General features: G+C 50.1%; 1 protein-coding gene and 1 long non-coding RNA gene across 6 annotated transcripts in view; one reads left to right on the top strand and one right to left on the bottom strand.

The window, feature by feature from the left end:
* MOB2 (MOB kinase activator 2) overlaps positions 1-7,949 on the top strand; it is a 147,191-nt gene extending 139,242 nt beyond the window's left edge. For all 3 annotated transcript variants that reach the window (XM_064163167.1, XM_064163166.1, XM_064163165.1), the window contains exons 4-5: positions 4,781-4,905; positions 6,546-7,949. In XM_064163167.1, coding sequence (XP_064019237.1) covers positions 4,781-4,905; positions 6,546-6,877 — 457 coding nt within the window. In that variant the 3' untranslated portion in view covers positions 6,878-7,949. The remainder of the gene's footprint in view (positions 1-4,780; positions 4,906-6,545) is intronic.
* LOC135185936 (uncharacterized) lies at positions 871-20,276 on the bottom strand. 3 transcript variants are annotated; one of them, XR_010306693.1, is made up of 6 exons: positions 20,178-20,276; positions 11,779-11,823; positions 9,255-9,481; positions 6,268-6,378; positions 4,716-5,147; positions 871-1,759 (listed from the first exon to the last, which is right to left on the bottom strand). It is a non-coding gene; the product is annotated as an uncharacterized LOC135185936 (long non-coding RNA). The 3 variants fall into 3 exon arrangements; XR_010306691.1 differs by lacking the exon at positions 871-1,759 and having other exon boundaries at positions 2,917-5,147; XR_010306692.1 differs by lacking the exons at positions 871-1,759; positions 11,779-11,823; positions 20,178-20,276 and adding an exon at positions 11,564-11,654 and having other exon boundaries at positions 2,917-5,147.
* Positions 20,277-21,830: the final 1,554 nt, after the last annotated feature.

Raw genomic sequence — 21,830 nt, 5'->3', positions numbered from 1 at the left:
CTAATCATAGAAGCACTTAGGTTGGAAAAGACGTTGAAGATCATCCAGTCTAACTCTAATGTGACCAAACCTGGTGCTAAAACCATGGCCCTCAGCACCACATCTCTGCCTCTTTTAAACACTTCCAAGGACAGGGATTCAACTACCACCCTGGGAAGCCTGTTCCAGTCTTTGACAACCCTTTCAGAGATGAAGTTTCTTCTCATATCCAACTTAAACTTCCCCTGGTCTGGCTTGAGGACTTCTTCCTTAGGAGAAGAAACCAACCCCCACCTGGTCTAACCTCCTTTCAGGGAGTGGTAGAGACCAGGGAGGTCTCTCCTCATCCTCCTTTTCTCCAGGCTGAACAAACCCACCTCCTTTAGCTGCTCCTCACCAGAACTGTTCACCAGCCCTTGCTCTCTCAGTCTCCTCTCTCTGCCTTGCCCATAGTCTCTGCTTAGGGAGGCTGTTACCTGCTGGAGATCTTGGCTCCAAACTTGCAGATTTTGCATATTTTATGCACAGGTAAGTTCCCTGAGCTGTGTGCTTCTACACAGTGACTCCTTTCTCTTTATTCTGCCTTCAGAAGCTTGGATGTTAGGAGGAAGTTGTTGGCAGAGAGAGTGATTGGCTTTGGAGTGGGCTGCCTGGGGAGGTGGTGGAGTCACTGTCCCTGGAGGTGTTCAAGAAGAGCCTGGCTGGGGCACTTAGTGCCAGCTGGGGCACTTAGTGCCATGGTCTGGTTGACTGGATAGGGCTGGGTGCTAGGTTTAACTGGATGAGCTTAGAGGTCTCTTCCAACCTGGTTGAGTCTATGATTTCCTGCAGGACTGTTTCTCCTTCTTTTCCAAACCACACTACCTCCACAGCTTTTGCCCTTCTCTCCTTCCAGAAGTTTTCCTTAGGCACTGATGTAACTTATCTTCTGCCTTGGCTCCTGTGTCATCAGCACAAACCCAGAGTGTTTGAGAGGACAAGGGATAAAACATACATTAAGATGCAGCTCTGTGGCTTCATACATGTTCTACTACTTTATTTTCATCACAGGCTTGTCTCTATTCAACCCATAGGAATTCCTCCCTGGGATTTAGAATGGAGCTGCACATTCCTTATGCTCTCCATACTGGGGAAGCTTTAAATCTGCCAGAATCTCACAGAGGAAACAGACTGAACTCTGCGTCCTACATTGATAGAATGGTTTGGGGTGTAAGGGACCTTAAAGACCATCCAGTTCCACCCCACCCTGCCACTGGCAAGGCTACCTCTGACTAGATCAGATTGCTTAAGGCCTCATCCAGTCTGGCCTTGAACATCTCCAGGGAGGGGACATCCACAACCTCCCTGGGCAACCTGTGTCAGTGTCTCCTCATGTGAGCGCTTTTGAGAAGTGCCTCTAAGCATCCTCTTGTCATTTCTGTGTCCCAGCCATTGCCTAACACAGGGTTGTACTGTGTTAGGTGCCACTGGTGGAATGCAGCCAGGCTTCTGTGTCCAGCTGAGCCTTCTGCTGCCCCAAATCAATCCCTTTGGTGTTCCCAACCTGCTTCAATCTTGTTAACAGAGGTAACTCACCTTGACAGAGTGCTGGGCCATCTCATTTAAACTATAGTCTTACCCTGAAAGGGTGGACTAGATGATCCTCAGGGTTCCTCTCAACCTGGTATTCTCTGAATCTATGAAACTCCAACGTGGGTGGGAGCTGCAGACCAGGTGTGAGATGTTCATGGCCTGTCAGAGGCTATTCTTCCAAGAGCTGGGAAGACTCTGATCACAGCTCCTGAAATGGAAGGGCACGAGTCTCCTCATCAGGACAATCCCTGTAGTTATCCCTTTACTTAGTGGTGACTCTTTTAAATTCCTCTTGGGGAAGGAGAGGCAAAAAGGGTGTGCAGTGGGATGTTACAGCAGCCTTACTCAACATCTTTGGCAAGTGCAGAAGGTCACTTACACAAACTGCTTCTTTTAACTGAAATCCAATTATTCAGATTTGTTTTCTGCCTGAGGGCAACCCTCTGCTTTCTATCTTGCAGTTGAGGACTTCTTGTGTAGCAGAGGGAAGCTGCTATGGTACAGACAGTCCAGTCTGCCTGGGCTCTTGGCAGCAGCCCTTGGCCAAAGACCTAAATCAAAGCTGGGTTGCCTGGAACTGTCTCACTGCAGGGCTGGAGAAATGAGGTGGGCTCTGCATTGTATAACTCCTACGTGGCTGGTATGAAGGAGTAAGCAGTGAGGAAGAGCACAGACCATGCCCCAGGGCCCAAAGGCTAGTTGTGATGCCTGGCACAGCTCTGCAAAGAGCGTCTAACTCCCGATGGTTTCAGCCACTGCCTCACCTCTTCATGCCCTTTAGCGTCTTACTGCAGGACTCACCAAGCACCGCTGTTTGGAACCAGTTTCCAGCTGCCTTTCCTCTCTTTAAGTGTGAGCTACTTACTTCTGCAACTTCCTTTCATCTTCCTGTGGCTCAGGGCAGGAACGGTGTCATCAGTGTCCTCACCTCACTACCCTCAGGTCTGTGAAAGTCTTTCCAGGCAAAGAAAAGAATTTGTGAATTCAGACTTCTCAGTTGCTGCTTCACATATTCCTTCAGGACTGTTCTCATGGTCAGTGTTACACAAACCTTCACTTGCACAGGTTCACAGACTGCATTAGGTTGGAAGGGACCTTCTAAGGTCACCTCATCCAAGCCCCCTGCAGTCAGCAGGGACGAGTGGCACATGTAGAACCTTCCAGTTCAATACAGTCCTGTTAGACACTGAAAAGAGAAACTATTAAATCTTGAATCTTCCATGCCAGAAAACCTCACCTCTGCACCCCTGTGGCTTGGGTGTCACACTGAAGTGATTGTCTGTCTGGGGATCACCTGAGCCTTGTTCAGCAAGGCCACAAGGGCTGGAGCAGCTCTGCTGTGAGAATAAGCTGAGGGAGCTGGGGTTATGCAGCCTGGAGAAGACTCCAGGGAGGACTTTAGGCTGCCTTCCAATACCTGAAGGGATCCTACAGGAAGGCTGCAGATGGACTTTTCATGAGGGTGTCTGGAGACAGGACAAGGGGGAATGGTTGGAAGCTGAGGGAGAGCAGGATTAGAGTGGGGCTTAGGAAGAAGCCCTCAGTATGAGGGTAGTGAGACTCTGGAACAGGTTTCCCAGGGAGGTTGTGGATGCCTTCAGCCTGGAGGAGTCGTTCAAGGCTAGGTTGGATGAGGCCTTGAGCAGCCAAGTCTGATTGAGAGGTGTCCCTGATGGTAGTGGGGAGGTTGGTGTAGATGATCTCTGGGGTACCTTTCAACCTAAGTCATTCTGTGCTTCAGTGCTGGTGCAAGGAAGGTCAGGGCACAGATCATTAGCCAACAGCAGCAGAGGTGGAGTGAACAAACAGGCAGAAAATGGAACCTGCTTTTACAGGCTCATGTGCTGGGTGAGGTTCTAGCCACGTTCTGGTGCTCACACCACTTCCAACCTTGCTTCCAGAGGCAGTCAGCAAACCCCAGCTGTGCTGTGTGTTAGGAAGACCAGGACAGTGGATTTCTTGCCTATCCCACAATGATGTAGGACTGCACCTTGAGCTTAGACTAAAGGAAGAGATGAGGAACTGGAACTCAAGACACTTCTAAGGTGACATGGGCAAAAAAAACCCCATTAATTAGAAGGTGTTTTGCCCAATTCCTGGTCTGCAGAACACCTCTCCCTGCGTGTGCCTAACACAAGGGGTCACTGCTCTTGCATTCAGAGGGGCTGCAATTAATTAGCCCTGTCTGAAAGAGAAGAAACAAACTTTCAGTGCTTTGCCAGCCTTCAGGTTCCCCCATCAGGTGAGAGATGGCCTCAGTTAATCAAGACGATTATGGCCAACTGCTGGAATTGGGGTTGCTTTTGAAGAGCTGATGTCTGCTGTTCCTTAAGGGCCACCAGTAACCAGTGGCAGAGCCAAATGTAAACCCAGATGTTTTGGGGAGCCTGTGACTGCAGACAAAGACTCTGAGTCTTAAGGCACGCTGGTGGGGATGTGCAGGAGGGTGCTGAAAACTTCCCCTGCGGTCGATTTTGGAACAGGATTTGTACCGAGAGCAGCAGCTTGAAGGAGCTGGCCAAAGCTGGTGTTTTGGAGCCACCTTCTGCCTCTTCAGTAACACTGCACTGCCAGGCTCACTCCTCTGCTGCACTCTTCAGCATGAGAAAGTGACCACTTCATTAAGCTTGAGGAAGGCAGATTTAGACTGAAGATTAGTAAGAAATTCTTGACAGCAAGAGTGGGGGGACACTGGAACAGGGTGCCCAGGGAGGTTGTGGATGCCTGGAGGTGCTCAAGGGCAGGCTGGACAAAGAGCAGTGTGGGCTAGTAGAAGGTGTCCTTGCCCATGGCAGAGGGATGGGATTGGAACTGGGTGGCCTTTGAGGTTCCTTCTAACCCAAACCACTCTGTGTTTACTGTGCAATGCTCTTGGCTTTCAAAAGCAGTTAGAGAAAAGCTTCCTGCAGCATTCTCCAGGCTGTGCATAACCCTTGTGTCTGCCCTGCACAGGAGCTCCCCTAGCTGAGCTGCTCTCCACAGATATGTCTGCAGACTTTCTCTGCTCTGTGCTACCTGCACTCAGGCAAGAGAGGGAAACAAAAGTGGCCAACAGAAATTGAACAGGTGATGTAGAAAGACAGCCTGAAGTGAATCTCTTGTGTGGCCGCTCTGGTGTCTCTGGTACAGCTACAGCTGCTGTTTTGTGTCAGTGAGGCACTAACCTGTGAGAGGAGCCGAGCTGTGGAGCCAAGGGGTGCTGTGGTGACACTGCCAATTCTCTCCACAGACAGTACTACTGGTATGATGAGCGGGGAAAGAAGATCAAGTGCACTGCTCCTCAGTACGTTGACTTCGTCATGAGCTCGGTGCAGAAGCTGGTGACAGATGAGGACGTCTTTCCCACCAAATACGGTATGTCTGCTGCTGGCCAGGGCTCTGCTGCTGCTCCTCTCAGCACATCTTCCAACACCAGACAGCTCCCCCCCGGCTTGTTGGATGCTTTGGGGTTTGGTTTTCAGAAGGGTTCATTCCTGCAGTGAGATAAACTCACACTTGCTGGCACATGAGCTGCGGTGAGTCTCAGTCCCATCCCCTGGGCTTCTCTTTCATCATCAGTGTGTCTTTCTCTTCAAGCAGTTTTGAGATCTTCTGGCCTGCAGAGGATAAAAATGTGGAGAGTGTCAGCATGTGCATGTTCAGGACAGCCTGCTGTGAGTGAAACTTAACCTTCTGGTTGTTTTACCACAGGCTTTAAAGCCCCAGATGCATTAATGGGGAAATAAATGGGATTTCCAGGCTTGTCTTCCTCAGCCCAGCAGGCCTTGTCTCACTGATCATTTGCAGTCTCCTTACCCTTCCAAACATTAAGAATGTCATTTGTAAGAACTGAAAAGCAACAAGAAAGTCATTTTAACTCTGCTTTGGGATTATTACATGCAAGAGAGAAGAAACAGAAGAACAGAGAGACCTGAAGTGGGCTTAATCGGGATTAAAAACAGTTGTCTTCTCCAGCCAGTTCAGCAGCTAATTGGGGAACCAGGGACACGAAGCCAGCAGCTTTTGCTTCCAAGCATCAGGGGCTGGTGAGGTAGTGCCTGCCCAGCCAGCTGCAGCTGGAGGTTGTTTCATTTTAAGTGCTCTTGTTCTAGGGCACTGGGGACATTCCTTGCAGGTGATTTGTCCCTGTGGCCAAGGTGCCCTGTAGCCAGCACCAAGCTTGTACTGTGCATCATGCACAGGATGGCTGCTCCTGGGGAGACTAGATAAGGACCCAGAAGAACCTCTCATCATTTTTACAGCCAGTGACAAAAAATGGTATGGTTTTAAAGAATAATTCCACTCCCTTCCTGATTGCTGAATTCTTAGGGTTTAAAATTCAAATGAAAGGGCTACAGACCTTATATTTCAGTACCTGAAGGCGACCTACAGGAATGCTGGGGAGGGGCTGTTTAGAAGGACATCTGATGATAGGACATGGGGAAATTGGAGAAGGGGAGATTTAGGTTGGACATCAGAAGGCTATGAGAGTGGTGAAATACAGAAACAGGCTGCCCAGGGATGTGGTTGAAATCCTGTTCCTGGACACATTCAAGATCAGACTTGATGTGACCCCGGGTAGTCTGCTTTAGTTGGAGGTGTCCCTGCTGACTGCAGGGGGGGTGGACAAGGTGACCTTTGAGGGTCCCTTCCAACCCAGTGCAATCTGTCAAAATGAACATTCTGCAAGACTGGACACGGTTAAGATCCAGCTGACAGGGTGCAGGGCCACCTTACCCAGGAAAGGCAGGAGCAGATGATCCTTCAGCTCTCTTCCAGTCTGGTGTTCAGCAGTTTCTGTGCAATGGAAAGGCTGTAAAGTGTCCTTAGCTGCTTTCTCCTAAATCTCTGTAAAAAGAAGGCAAGAGAAGAAGGTAAGGTATAGAGTCCACAAGCTGTCTGCTGTATAATGTGCTCTAGTTGCTCTTGCCTGCAGCTCAGCCCAGACAGAAGCTGTTGTGGGGCTGAAGGCAAGCAGCTGCAGCTCTCATGGTGTTTCTCCCTCTTCCTTTCAGGCAAGGAATTCCCCAACTCATTTGAGTCGCTAGTGAAGAAGATCTGCAAGTACCTATTCCACGTGCTGGCCCATATCTACTCCTCACATTTTAAGGAGACTTTGGCACTGGAGCTGCACGGACATTTAAACACACTCTACACACACTTTATCCTATTCATCAGGGAGTTCAACCTCGTGGACCCTAAAGAGACCACCATCATGGACGACCTCACGGAGGTGCTCTGCAGCAGCAGCAGCGGCGGCGGCGGCAGCAGCGGGAGCAGCAGTAACGGCAGCGGCAACGGCAGCAGCAACGGCGCGGGAGCACAGAACCACGTGAAAGAGAGATGAGCCCTCCCGCAGGACCCCAAGTCCCAGGACAAACAATGCTATCTCCTCTGTGTGGACGTGTATGTATATGGTCAGCTATACATACAGGGGTACACGGCCAGCACAGCTGCCACCAGGGGCCGCGTGGCCGCTGGGGACTGGACGCAGCCTTGGGGCCAGGCAGCGCCGGCGAGAAGTTGCACCAAGTTGGATTTCGTTTCCTGTCCACTCCTCCTTTCACCTGCTCAGATGGATGGCGAGTGCTGGCTTTGGAGAAGAGCCAAGCTGCAGAGCAGGCCATGCTTGGCTTTGGGTTCGGGTTCTTCTGGGGGGGGGGGGGAAGGGGAGGGTTGGTTTATTATTTTCATTTGGTTTTGGTTGGTTTTTTTTGGGCTTGGTTTTTTAATTTGGGTTTTCTTTCTTTGGTCTTGAGTGCAAGCCCTTTGTCTTTCTAGGATGGTGGTCCTGCCATTTAAAATAATATCTATTCTGAGAAGTGACTTTTCCTTTGAAGTGGCTTAAAAATGCAGGTTTGTTTGGGGTTGTTTTGGGGTTTGGTTTCTTCTCTTTTTTTGGTGGGTTGGTTGGGTTTTTTCGTTTGGTTTTACATAGACTGCCCCCTTACCCTGCCAAAAACTCCCCAGTTTGGTGCATCTTGCCCTTTGTTAGCTTGGAATGGGAAGAAACTCCTGGCTTGACTAGAGTAGCAACTAGGGGCTTGCTACTTGGTGGAAGTGGTGCTGGTTCTCCAGTTGTCCCACCGACCTGGTCACAACATGTCAGCCTGCAAGAGGATCCACGAGCCTATCTGCTTTACTGCTCCTACAACCTATATACTCTTTGCTCCCCCAGCTCCTCTTTTCCCAGGCACACCTCCACAAATCAAGAGTAACATCCCTGGAGTCCCAAAACCCACCTGCAAGAGCCACCACCGTTTGCATCCCCTTGAATAGAAGCCCGGGGAGGGGGGAGAAGGGTATATTGAGTCAGTCACTGCCTGTGCTAGAAAGATGGCTGTTGGCATAAAATTATATTGTTGGCTTATTTTAGTTCATCTGTTCTATAATAATAAAAACAAATCTATCAGCCACAAGCTTTGTTTCTCTGTTTGCAGCAGCAAAAGTCAGAGAGTTGTTTGGTTTCAGTTGGAGAAGACTTCTAAGATCAACAAGACCACCATGAAGCCACCTTGGTGCAGCTTCCCTGGCACCACTGAATGCTGTTGGCCCTGCTGTCAGCCAGCTTTATAAATAATTCCTTGGCTTACACCCTCTAACCTTACAGTCTGTTCCTCTGGGTAGTGACAGGAGCCTCTCCCCTAAGTCATAGAATCAACCAGGTTGGAAGAGACCTCCAAGATCACCCAGGCCAACCTAGCACCCAGCCCTAGCCAATCATCTAGATCATGGCACTAAGTGCCTCATCCAGGCTTGGCTTCAACACCTCCAGGGACAGTGACTCCACCACCTCCCTGGGCAGCCCATTCCAATGCCAATCACTCTCTCTGCCAACAACTCCCTCCTAACATCCAGCCTAGACCTCCCCTGGCACAACTTGAGACTGTGTCCCCTTGTTCTGTTGCTGGGAGCCTGGCAGAAGAGCCCAACCCCACCTGGCTGCAGCCTCCCTTCAGGTAGTTGTAGACAGCAATGAGATCACCTCTGAGCCTTCTCTTTTCCAGGCTAAACAACCCCAGCTCACTCAGCCTCTCCGCACAGGACTGCGCTCCAGGCCCCTCACCAACTTCATTGCCCTTCTCTGGACACATTCCAGTAGCACTTGGAAAGGAGGGAAGTTCCTGTCTGCACACACTTAGATTGTGCAGATGCAGTGGGGCTGCTGTCTCAGGGTGGCTGTGGATGCTGTGGTAGTAATTACATCTGGACACTGACTGTACTCTGCATACAGTTAGAGAATGGTTTGGGTTGGAAAAGACAACTCCAACCAGGTATTAGAAATGCTGTGTCCAGCAGGAGCAGGGAGGTGATTGTCCTCTTGGACTCTGCTCTGGTGAGGCCACACCTTGAGTGCTGGGTTCCAGTTTTGGGCAGCTCAGTACGAGAGAGAGATGTGGAGGTGTTGGAGCCAGTGCAGAGGAGGGCAATGAAGCTGGGGAAGGGCTGGAGAATAAATGTTACAAGGAGCAACTGAGGGAGCTGGGGATGGCTAGTTTGAAAAGGAGGAGGCTGAGGGGAGACCTCATTGCTGTCTCCAGCTACCTGAAAGGATGTTGTGGAGAGGTTGGTGCTCCACCACCTCTTTGGGCAGCCTGTTCCAATGCCTCACCACTCTTGCAGCAAAGAAATTTTTCCTGCAACCTAACGCTCCCCTTGCACTATTTCAGGCTATTTCCTCCCCTTCTATCATCTGATACTAGGGAGAGGAGACCAATCCTTACCTGGCTTCAGTGTTCCTTCAGGGAGCTGTAGAGGGCAGTGAGGTCTCTGCTTAGCCTCCTCCAGACTAAACTTCCCCAGCTGCCTGGCAGCTCCTCTTAAGTCCTGTTCTGTAGATGTCACTGACTGTCCACACTTGGTGGCACCGAGCCTGAATCCCATTAAAGACACGCTCAGGTCTTCTAATGCCAAGGAAATTGTCGCACTGCTGCTTTAAACATCCAAAGTGCTGTTAGAGCAGAAGAAACATCTTCATTATGCTACATTCAACCCCTTCCTTCCCACCCCACAGCCCATGACTTGCCCTGCCATTGTTTAAGGGTTGCTAAACAAAAGCTACACAACACCCCAGAAAAATAACCAGACAGTGCTAGAAGAGCCCTTCTGAGCTAGCTACACACAGACAGACACATACCCTCCTCACCTGCTGCAGCTGTGCCTTCTCCATGCCTTCCTTTGCCCAGCTCTCAGCATTACATCCACTGTTGCAAAACCTCTAACCAACTTTCAAGCCTAAAACCATGGCAATGGGCACAAAGCTGAAGGCCTGGTCTAGTGGAAGATGTGTTGCTCACAGCAGAGGAGTTTGAACTCGATGAAATTAGGTCCCTTCCAACCTAATCCGATCCAAAGAGACCTTATTGTGGCCTTCCAGTAGCTGAAAGGGGCCTACAGGAAAGCTGAGGAGGGACTTTTTAGGAAGTCAAGACTAGGAGGAATGAAGCAAAACTAGAAGTGGGTAGAGTCAGACTAGATGTTAGGAAGAAGTTCTTCCCCATGAGGGTGGTGAGAGCCTGGCACAGGTTGCCGAGGGAGGTGGTGGAAGCCTCATCCCTGGGGGTGTTTAAGGCCAGTCTGGATGTGGCTCCAAGCAATCTGCTCTAGTATGAGGTGTCCCTGCCCATGGCAGGGAGGTTGGAAATGGATGTTCTTTGAGGTGCCTTCCAGCCCAGACACTCGAGTCGACAGTTCTGTGAACATTGCAGGACTGTGCTCCCGACAGTCAGTGAGGAGCTGGGGGTGCAAACATTTAGAACCTTGGGGAGAAATGCTGCAGCAAGCTGAAAAGCTTTACCCCAGCCCACCCTGTTTTGTCACTGACAGGTCTTTGAAGCTGCAGTGTCTTTAGGAATTAGCAAGCACCTCACCTCTGCATAAAAACAGGAGGAAAATTATTCCTTCATAAGTGCCACGGGGAATAAATCCCAGCAGCAGGTTAAGGTCAGCAAGTTGTGTCCATTCCAGCTGCTATCTCTGACCACTCCCAGGAACAGGACACAGAACAGTGTCACCAAAAAACCACCCCCCTTAAGCTCTGACCTCAAGGCAACAAAGCTGCGTGGAGATCACAGGACCAGCTTCACCCCAAAACGTCCCTAAGTGTAAATTGAGGCCTTCCACTTCAGCCCAGCACCATCAGAGCTACACCTGAGAAGTGCCAGATGCTATCAGCTCTGAGATCCTGCAGAGCAGGCTCATGTTCTACCTAAGTGACAACCTTTGACCCAGGCCTTTGAGACAATCAACTTTTCACAGAATCACAGACCACCAGGTTGGAAGGGATCATCTGCTCCAACCTTTCTAGGTCACAGTGGAGCTGGAATGAGCTGGCCCAGCACCCTGTCAGGCTGAGTCTTCAAACTCCCCATGCAGGGCACTCCACTGCTTCCCTTGGGAGATGATTCCAATGCCCAGCTGTTCTCATGGGGAAACATTTTCTTCTGGAGTCCAATGGGAATCTCCCCAGCAGTAACTTGCCCCCATCACCCCTTGTCTTTTCCATGGGACTCCTTGCAAAAAGGGAGTCTCCATCCTCCTGGTAGCCACCTTTATGTACTGGTCCATGGTAATAAGGTCCCCTCCAAGCCTTCTCAAGACTGAACAGCCCCAGCTCTCTCAGCCTTTCCCCACATGGCAGGTCCTCTAGTCTTCTGACCATCATTCTGGCCATCCTCAGGATGCTTTCCAGCCTGTCCAAGACATTTTTTACAGCAAGGGCCAAAACTGCACACAGTGCTCTAAGATCTGAGGAGCAAGGGAGATATGTTGTGGCTCAGAGGTACTGCCAGTGCTGGCCACACATGCAGACACCCAGGAGCTCCTGGAAGGGATCAGGACTGAGGGTGGATGCTGTAGGGTCATAATTAGCAGGGGACTGACAGACTGGCACAGATACAAGCAGTCCTCTAGAAGAATGATCTGAGTTGCTGACTGCTTACTGAGTACACTGAGCTCACACAAGCCACAGTATATCAAACAAGGCCTCACTCACATCTGTCACACGACATGTCCCAGCCAACCCTGAGCTCACCACTTCAGCTGCTCACAGTGTGACGAGAGCCCAGCAAAGCCCCTCCATCAGTCAGACTAAGGAGAGAGGAATAGGTGCTTGGCTTGTTCTGTTCATACCTCCTGCAGACGTGAAACCAAAGCACAAACAGCAACATTCAGACAGCTTAAGTCTGGTTCTAATGCCAGGTGCTGGCAACACTTAGAGCAGTGGCCAGGGTGGCTTAATGAACTTACCCATGCTGCTGTGGCAGTGCTGGTGCTTGAACACAAGTTCAGTACCTGAAGGGTTTAAAGACAGATTTGGGCTCTTGACATGAGCTAGCAGTATGCAGTGCAGACAAATCCCAAGCTTGCCAATAGAACTGCTGATAGAAAGTGAGAAAAACACCCAACAGCTGGCAAAGCCCCTCAGTGTGCTGGTGGGAGGCTCGCAGGCACAGGGCTGTTCTGGTGCGACAGCTGACACGGACAATGAGACTTTTCAAAGCTAGGCCAGCATGTGACTGAAAGAAAACAGCAATTGTTGTGGCCAAGCACTCATGCCAGAGAACACTCTGAGAGCTTTGTCTAGCCCAAGCCACCCAAGGGCCAGCCTCACTTCTCTGCATGACATCATCTGCTAATTCTTTTTTCATTATAGCTAAAAAAAAAAGCCCATTGAACACTCTGGCCCCAGTGCAGACACAAAGAGATGCTGCTTCCCTTACCTAAAACTCCTCCTTTTAATGGTCTCTGGGGCAATTCAAAGGACAGGGTACAAAGAGGCTAGGCCAGCCAGCCTTTCTGCTCGGTAGAGAGCAGCCCTCTTCCACATCATCTTGGACACAGAGGTCAAATGCCAGCTCACAAAGGACACCAGCGGCTCTGAAACCACTGCAGCAGCCTGACTTCAGTAAGACTTAGACGAGACTTGCCCTGAAGCAAGTACTGCCCTCAAGGACTGCAAAAGGAAACTGAAGCAGGGAAACAAACTGATCCTTGGCACCTGGCACTAGTTTAACTCCCAGACTGAAGCAGAGAAAGAGTGCGGGGCTCCCCCAGAAGGACCTCCTGCTGGGGTACGAGACGTTGAAGGTGAATGCTCAGCCTGAAGAGGAAAAGAAAAGCAGCATCACTCACTCAGAGCCCAAGGGGCCGTGCTGTGGGTAGAGTCCCGGCTCTGCTGCTTTCTGCACAGCCTGAACTCCTTCAGCAGAGATTTACACTTGAAAGCTCTGTTTCCAGGCAGGTGAGATTACCTAAAGGACTTTTCACCCTCTCTTAATTGCACTGTGACCAAGTATCAAACGGAAGCACTGACTTCCAGAGGGTTCATTCCCAAGTAACATTCTTTCTGTTTCTAAGCATCAAAGCCTAAGGAGCAGTTTGGGCAGAAGAGTTAACTCCTGCAATCCCAGAAACAAAGCAGTAGCCATTAACACAGAAATTCACCCCAATCCTCTGTCCTGGCCAACCTGAGGAGGTTGTTTAGCTTAATTGCAAGCTAATGCTGAAGCCTCTACTGTTTCTGTCCTGATGGAGCACTGAGGCAGGGTGCATGTCTAGTCTGGGGTGACAATTGTTACTCTGCAAGATGCAAATACATTGATTTTTAGAGTCTTCTGTAATCATTTTGGGGACAGTGGTTATTGCAGCCAACCAGAATGCTTACATCTGCCTGTTCAAGGACAATACTTTTATGAAGAGAACTCTGTGCTTGGCTCCACTTAAAAAGGGTAACTCAGAACAAAACTGGAAATGGACACTGAATAATGCAAGATTTTTTACTGTTACCTGAGATCTCCACAAAACCTGTTTGAGAAAGAACTCTCCATCCTTCTCAGCCAGGTTTACTGACACTCAGCCATTGAGGGAGGTTAATTTGAACCCTTGCAGCTATAAAACCTGTTTCAGCAGGAGGGAATTCGAGAAGCAGAAGACAAACTGTGCCTAAAAACCCAGCTGTACCCACTGCAGCAGAGCTGTGAAACCTTCAACTGCTTTAAGGGCATTGCTGAGAGAGGACAGAGAACAACTACTGTCTTGAAAATGGCTTCTAAGCTGGTAAGGTGATGTGAACTGGTTCAAATGAAACCTACAGGTCCGATGCTGTGCCATGAGCAGAGCTGTGCCATAGAACGGTTAAGGTTGGAAGGGACCTTAAAGGCCATCCAGTTCCAACCCCTCTTCCACTAGAGAGCAGGTTGCTCAAGGCCTTGAACACCTACAGGAAGAGGACATCCACAACCTTCTTGCATGGTCAGAGAAAGGTTTCAGCTTGGACAGGTTCTGGCAAGCCTGAAAATGAGATCTGCATCAAGACCTTCACAATGTATCCCTGTAAATTCCTTGTTAGACCATTGGCACATCTGCAGAGCAGCAGAGAGCCAAACTCTCTGCCTCTGCACCTCTTCACTCAGTAGGGTTTGTGCAGGAGCCACTCACATCACTCCCAGAAAGATGACATTAGGAAGCATCCAGGCACAGCAAACCACCATTTGTCAGCATCCTGCTGCTGAGCAGAAATGAGAGCTTGAAGCAAAGCCGCTGGGGAAGGATCAGGTGAGATCTAAAGAGCAGAGGAGCACAGACACGCAGTCCCCAGCTGGACAGGTAAGGCTCCTTCCACCCTAGAGTCTCAGCTACAAAGCCACTACTTGAGTTCAGGGCTTAACCCAGATCAGTTCAAGCTCCCACAAAGCTCAGTGCTGGGGCCCCGGCAGGCTGCACAGCATCACCTGCATCGCAAAGCTCAGCCCCCAGAACCCACAGCAGCTCTGCAGCGGATGCTGGGCACGCAGACACAGGGCACGTCTGTGTGCTGCACACCCAGACACCAGCTCTCCACCGCACGCCACCACAGCCTGCAGGTCAGAGGCCACACTACAACATGCTGCGGGGAGGCACAGCAGACACTCAGGGAGCGATCACTGCCTGCCCTCCTCCAAGGCAAGCAGAGCTCAGCCTGAACCTGCTTTCTGAAGAGCTGCTGGGCTACCTGACAGAGGGAGCTGCGCAGATAAGGCACTGAAGAGGTAGGCTGGAACTGCTCTCTGCCACCCACAGTCCCTTGGGTTTCTTTGTGCTTGAGAACCACAGCAGAACTGCTAGAGCCCTGTGAATGATCTTAGGACTGGACAGGACCTGAGTGCTGGTTTGGTGGATTTCTGTTGGCAGCAGGCAGAGAGCTGATTTGACATCCTTATTAACCTGGTCCTGCCACATGCACATACCCGGACAGCTGGGGAGATCCAGGACTGTTGGGGTCAAGAGGATGGGGCCAAACTCTTTTCAGTGGTGACCAGGGACAGGACACAGGGCAACAGAAAAATTGGAAGCCAGGAGGTTTCATCTCAACAAGAGGAGAAAATTCTTTGCTGTGAGGGTACTGGAGCCCTGGAGCAGGCTGCCCAGAGAGGCTGTGGAGGCTCCTTCTCTGGAAGGACTCCAAACCCACCTGGCCACTGTGATACTGGCCAAGCTGCTGTGGGTGCTCCTGCTTTAGCAGGGGACTTGGACTGGATGATCTCCAGAGGTCCCCTCCAACCCCCATTGTTCTGAGTCTGTGATTCTGTGACAAGGTACCCTGGGATTATCTTTCTGCTGCCAACATCAAACCAGCAGGCTCAGTTTAGCAACAAGAAGGCAACTCCATGAATGAAGTTAATCTTGGGGTGTAACCACTGCCTAGATGTGAAAGCACAATAAATACTCCAATCCATCAAGGAATTCTGATTGGATTAGAAGCCTTCTGAGTTTCATTATAACCTCCCTGATGAGCAAAACTACATCTGGAGAAGAGAGATTAAAACCTCCATTATAACAGTTTAATTATCTGCTAATGCTGGATTAACATTAATTTCTGATCCAGGTGCCCCTCAGATAAATAACTCAGGTGGTTTATAAGAGCACTGTTTTATTGTCCAGTGAGAGCCTTCTGGCCCATGCAGTGGGCTTCCTTTAGAGACAGGTAGCCAAATGAAGAAAGCTGAGTCAGAGTGGTTTGTGTGGGAAGGGACCTTCAAAGCTCATCCAGTCCAACCGCCCTGCAGTCATCAGGGACATCACATCTGCAACTAGAGCCTCAAAGAATCTGACCTGCAATGGTTCCAGGGATGGAATCTCTTCCACCTCTCTGGGGAACTTGGGCCAGGGCCTCACCACCCTCAGTGTCAAACATTTCATCCTTCCCTCCAGTCTGAATCTCCCTTTTTAAGTTCAACCCATCACCCTTCATCCTGCCATGACAGACCCTGCTTATAAGTCTCTCCCCAGCTTTCTGACCAGCGTGGGATCAATTTTGTTGGCTCTGTATCAGCAGAGCCAGTAACACACACAGAGCTCCTAAAAAGGCTGCCCTTCCACTGCCTCCTTCCCACCACCACCCAGCTGAGAGACCTCCCCACTGCAGGACAGACGCAGCACACTGTAGCTCCTGCAGTCAGGGGAACATGTCTGCATGCCAGCAATAATAGGAGGCTGCAGAGCCAGCACTGACCTCCTGCTGCAGAGCAGGATGGGGGTCAAGCCAGAGCACATCAGGGCTTGGCTTAGGCTGGCACAGCCACAGCAAGATCAGTGCTCAACTCAGTCTCTCCTGGCAATTAACCTCCTCTCTCCCTCTCATAGTGGAGCTCCTACAAGCACTGTGGGATTTTCAGAGGGTTGCTTAACTATGGTCCCATGGAACAGCAGGAAAAAGTTGCCTCAGCACTCAAATCTCTCTGCCACTAGAACCACTTCCTATATACAGGGCAAGGTCCTGCAGGCTCCAAGTTGTTGGAAATCCAGACCTGTCCCACATCACCTGACAGTTAAACAAGAACTGGTGCAGTGTCACCACAGCCAATGACTCCAGTCTGAAATGGGGACGTACACGTTAAGTGGACAGGGAGCACTGAGCAACAGGACAGCTTGGAGAGATGTCACTTCAAATCCTGCTGGCTCCAGGGAAACCTTCAGCAGACAGAGCTTGCCAGTTCTCTCTGTACCCTCACTTGCTGCCTTTATGTACACCAGGATTTCAGAGGGAACAAGATGCCGAGGACAAAAGGCTTGCATGTATCCCTGCTTACCTATGCCTCTACTTGGTCAGAGAGTCACAGAATCACTTCAGTTGGAAAAACCTTTTAAGATCATTTAGTCCAACCAGTCTCTAAGTCTACCAAGGCTGGTGTTGAACCATGTCTCTCAGAACTACATCTTCTTTTCAACACCTCCAGGTATGGAGATTCAACCAATCTCCCTGGGTGCCTATTCTAGTGTTTGAGAACCTTTTCAGTGATGAAGCTTCTTCTCATATCCAACCTAAACCTCCCCTGGTGCAATCTGAGGCATTTTCCTCTTGTTCTGTTACCTATAACTAGGGAGAGGAGACCCACAGCCACCTGGCTCCAACCTCCTTTGTAGTCAGTTGTAGAGAGCCAGAAGGTCTGCCCTCAGTCTCCTTTTCTCCAGACTGAACAACCCCAGTTCCCTCTGCTGCCAACTGGCTAAACAACAGCCATAGCTCTCAGTCCTGTTCTCCAGACCCTTCACCAGCTTCAGTGCCCTTCTCTGGACCTGCTCCAGCACCTCAATGTCCTTCTTGTAGTGAGGGCTCCAAAACTGAACCCCATACTCAAGGTTTGACCTCACCACTGCTGAGTACAGGGGCACAATCCCTGCCCTGGTCCTGGTGGTCACACTACTGTTGATCCAGGCCAGGAGGCCACTGACCTCCTTGGCCACCTAGGCACACTGCTGGCTTATCTTAAATTATATTGGGATAAAGGGAAACAGTCACAAAGATTCACCCAACCAGGGAGAAGACACCTCCAAGCAAAGGAGGTGTCTGTGTCACCTCAGACAACACACAGAACCTTCAGCTCCGGGGAACTCTGCAGCTGCAGTGAACAAACCACCTCTGCATCACTCAGTGATACTGGAAGCACCTGCAATAAGCTGGCCAGGATACTGGATCCAGCCAAGCTGCATTAGCCTGGAGTTGTGCCAGCTAATTCAGCCCAACCACCTCCCACGCCCACACCAGCTCATTTACAGCAAGCTCAGGCGTCTCCAAGCAGAGGCTATGCAGCCTCTCAGACACAAGTCTGCACTCTGCTGCTGGCACCTCTGGGGAAGCAGCAAGCTGCCTGTGCTGGTAGTGCACCTCATGGTGAGCCTGCTATGCCATGCTCAAGCTGCTCTCCTTCTGCACTGCTCTGTGCAGCTGTAAGAAACAAAGAGGTATTTGGCAGTACAAATTAGTTATTTGCAGCATTTCAAGGCTGCATCAAGGCCAACACCAAACACCACTCCCCAATTCACAATCCTCTGCTGACAAGGCCATAGGAGGAGACAGGATATTGTGCTAGTTTGAGCCTAGCTGGGATATTGGAGTGAGAGGAATTAGGTGATAGGCTGTGAAAAGGAAACAATGCTGATGTCTGCTTCACTCATAGGCTTGCTGAGATGTATAAAACCAAGAATACAAACAGATAACAGAGTTGCCCTCTGGCTCTGGCTGCCTGCACTTCTTTCTCTAACCTGCTGTCTGTGTAACTAATCCTTCTGCCTCCTAATCCCCCTGGCCGATTCTCCAAACTCACCTCGCACGTAAGGCAAAGTCTGGGGTAAGGTAGAGGGGTGGAAAGGAGGTGGAAGGGTGGTTGGGAGCCCCTCCTGGGGACTCTGGTTTCTGGGAGGGCTGCTGTGTTTCTGTGTTACTTTTTTTCACCTGTATATTTGTGTGTATAGCTGTATAGATTATAAACACCTGCTTGTGTATTGTGCTAAGCTGTAAACATCAAGCTTCATTCTTTAATTTCCAGCTCAGCTGAGCCTAGCCTGGGTGATTTTCACAAGAGTAGCGGGGCAGGTAACACCCAAACCATCACAGATATAGAGGAAAACAAGAGGGGGGAAAAAAAGATTGAAGCAGCCTCATGTTCAACCTAAACCTCCCCTGCGATGTCCTGCTGAGAGACTATCCAGAGCAGACACTGCAATCTGAAGCCACTGTCTCAACCTCAGTGACTTTTCACAAGCTTATGAGACTTCACTATCAACACAGCTGCTGTTTCTGACAGCAAGTGCTTCCTACACCAAGGCTTGCTACTTCCCTACACCAGCCTGCTCCTTGCACTCCAGACAGCACCGAGAGAAACTTTCCCACACCATCAGGGCAGGACCAGTACCACCTTTTAGTGCCAGGTATGTCCACACAAGAGAGAACACTCAGAAGCACAAAAGCCACCAAAACCTGAGCAGGTCATCAAGAAACAGAGAATTAAATTTCTCTCCTCAGCAGCCGTTCCTGGAACCAGCTGCGCAGTGAGGCCGGGTAGTGTCCACCTCAGAGACACCCAGAACTCAGCTGGGCAGAGCAGTGAGCAACCCACTTGGGGCAGGTCTCCAGAGGTCCCTTCCAATCTCAACTGCGGTGTGGTTCTGTAGTTCCTGTGCAGAACCCTCACAAAAGCGGAGGTCCCTGATCGCACCAGCTACAGAAACGCCCTGTCTGCAAGCAAACGCCTCCTTCTGCTAATGCTGAAAGCTTGTGTCTTCCCTGACCTTGAAGCTGTGTTATCTGCTTTGGCTGGGAGAAGGCGATAATAGCTCCTGACAATGGCAAGAGCCAGCCCTGAGCCGGTGGAACAGGAAATCCCATTTCTCAAGCCCTTCAAAGCCTGCCAGCCTGCCTGGCACAGTTTCTTTCAGCAGCACTCGCTGAGATTACAGCACTAAAAATAACCCACACAATAAGTTGTGCATTTAGAAGAAGAAAGGACTTGCCCTCGATGCGAGTTTCCCTTCCACTTGTGGCCTCAAGTATCCCCAGACAGTTGAACTGCTAGGGTTTTGTTCTCCAAATTAAACAGGAGCTGCCGCAGCTGAAGTGGTTTGAAATAAGGTAAGAAGATTAAAGGGTATAAGGAAGAGCTAAGATACTTCCCCGTTTTTAAACAAGCGTCTCCCCTCCCTGATGTTTTCTGTAATAAGAATCTCGGAGCCAAACCTGCCTCCTTTACACCACGCTCTGCCCTTCAGTCACCAGCTCGCCTACAACTGGCCGTACCCAGCCAAACCCAAGCAAAGGTAGGGGGACGGTCCTGCGGCTGCCGTCTGGAAGGCAACCCCCGCAGGCATTCTGCTGCAGGACTGAGGAACGTGCCCAAGCCTGCTGGGTTAAACGCATCATCTGAATCAGCAGAAAAAGCAGGCAGAGAGCGGGCAGCAGAACCAGCAGTAGGCTCGGAGAAGCGCCGCTGTCTTTACAGACACCGGTCTGTGCCGCCGCGGAGCATGAGCCGTTACAGCTCGGTCCTTTGTATCACATCACTGCCATTAAAGCCAGCCTGACTCCCCAGCAAATCGTCATGCATCGCTTGCAAGGCCTGGGCAATCTGCATTTGCGCTCTCAAACACAACCGATTTCTTTCTCAGCCCCCAAACAGCCTCTACACCGACATGTGGCAATGAGAATTACCTTCAGCACCGCGGGCTCAGCTGCTCATTTGATGCACATACACAATTTACTGCTTATATCGCACATGTCAGGTACTGGCTCAACTAATAGCACTTTGCCTTCAGCACAAATACATTTTTCATGTATGCAAGTACCCAAACAAAGTCAATACCCACATGCACCACCCAGAGCCTGACACACTTGCCTTGTCTTCAGTTTGTTCCCAGGAGGGCACACGTTGTGTAGTTCCATCCAAAGGAGAGCAGAGAGAGGGTGAAATGCAGTCAGCTCGCTTAGGCACTGGGTTTTCCAAGAGAACCACAGCTAATGAAGCACAGGTGCCACAGCTCACTTCATCTCAACAGCCATCACCTGCTAGGGCGTGTGGATGAGGACAAATGCCACCACCTGACAGCAGAATTAATGCAACTGCCTCAACCACAAAGGCACACCAAAATTCTCTGCCCCATTTTCTACTTGCCTTCAGGCTTCAACTACAGAATAGGAAGAGCATTTTGTTGAGAGCACTTTAAGTGTAAACTGGAGTCACTCAGAAGTATGGTCACAGAATCACAGACTGGTTAGGGTTGGAAAGGACCTCTTAAGGTCACCCATTCCACCCCCACCCCAGTCAGCAGGGACATCTGCAACTAGAGCAGGTCGCTCAGAGCCCCAAACAACCTGACCTGCAACGGTTGCAGAGTTGGGGCATCTACCACCTCTCTGGGCAACCTGGGGCAGGGTCTCACCACCCTCAGTGTGAAAAGTTCTTGCTTGTATCTCATCTGTGATTCCTAATAAGATAAAGAGAAGGAAGTAACTGCCTGAAAGCAAGCTGGCTAAGTATCTTCCAAATTTAAGTGTCAATATCACAGTGCACATTCTGACCTCCGAAGTTCACAGATTCTCAGAGTGGTCTGGGTGGGAAGAGACCTTGAGGATCACCTAGTTTCAGCCCCCCTGGCACTGGCAGGGTGAAGTTTTGTGGGTTTACGGTAAATTTAGTGAGTTTCTGAAGAAACAAAAAGAGGAAGCAAGCTACCAATGGAGGTTAAAAACCATAAACACCAACAAATAGAACCCATGAGAAAAGCAAACAGCTATTTCTACACTAGAGGTGAGAAGCACAAGGGGAGAGTATACAAATCATCTCTACAGATGATAACAATACTGTGTGGGTCGTATAGCTACAGGCTGTGTTACAACATAGCTGGACAAGAAGGCAAGAGTAATCATGAGGTTCTAAATATGAGGTCCTTCACTTTGCAAATTCACTTTTTACTTTGTACAGTTTTTTTTTTTTTTGGAGAGTGTTATTACCAATCCCAGAGAGCTTAATTCATAGATAGCACTGGGTTGGAAGGGACCCTCAAAGGTCATCTCGTCCAAGCCCACCCTGCAGTCAGCAGAGACATGTGAATACTACAGGAGATATAAAAATGATCATGTTCAGTTTATAATCGTTTCTGAGCCATGGGAAGAGAGAATAAGCCAGAGGAGCAGTGTACACTTGCAGCCACACTGCTGCTCAGTGCTGCTCCCCTACACTACGCTCCTGCCCAGCATAGCCTTTCACTTCCTGAGCTGCGAATCACGCACAGCTCGTCCACACCTCTGAGTTTCCAGAGCTCAGACCCTGCAGCACTTGTGAGCCTCCTCATCTTTAGGTCTTTGCCAGCCTCCCCACTCCCCTCACCCTTCTACTCCTCCCTCCCCTTGTTTTTAGCAGACCACTAAATCCCTTTCAAAGGCCTTAAGAACACTCTGGCTGTTTCCTAGATAAAGAGTGCATTTCATAGGAATAACAGACACGACATTGAGGAGACTGCACTCCTCTGCCCCTCCAGAACACGAGCCC

The sequence above is a fragment of the Pogoniulus pusillus genome, chromosome 24 (genome assembly GCF_015220805.1).
Source record: "Pogoniulus pusillus isolate bPogPus1 chromosome 24, bPogPus1.pri, whole genome shotgun sequence".
In the NCBI taxonomy this organism is placed as follows: domain Eukaryota; kingdom Metazoa; phylum Chordata; class Aves; order Piciformes; family Lybiidae; genus Pogoniulus; species Pogoniulus pusillus.
Note: the sequence above shows the minus strand (reverse complement) of the source record. Positions and strands in the feature narration are given on the sequence as shown.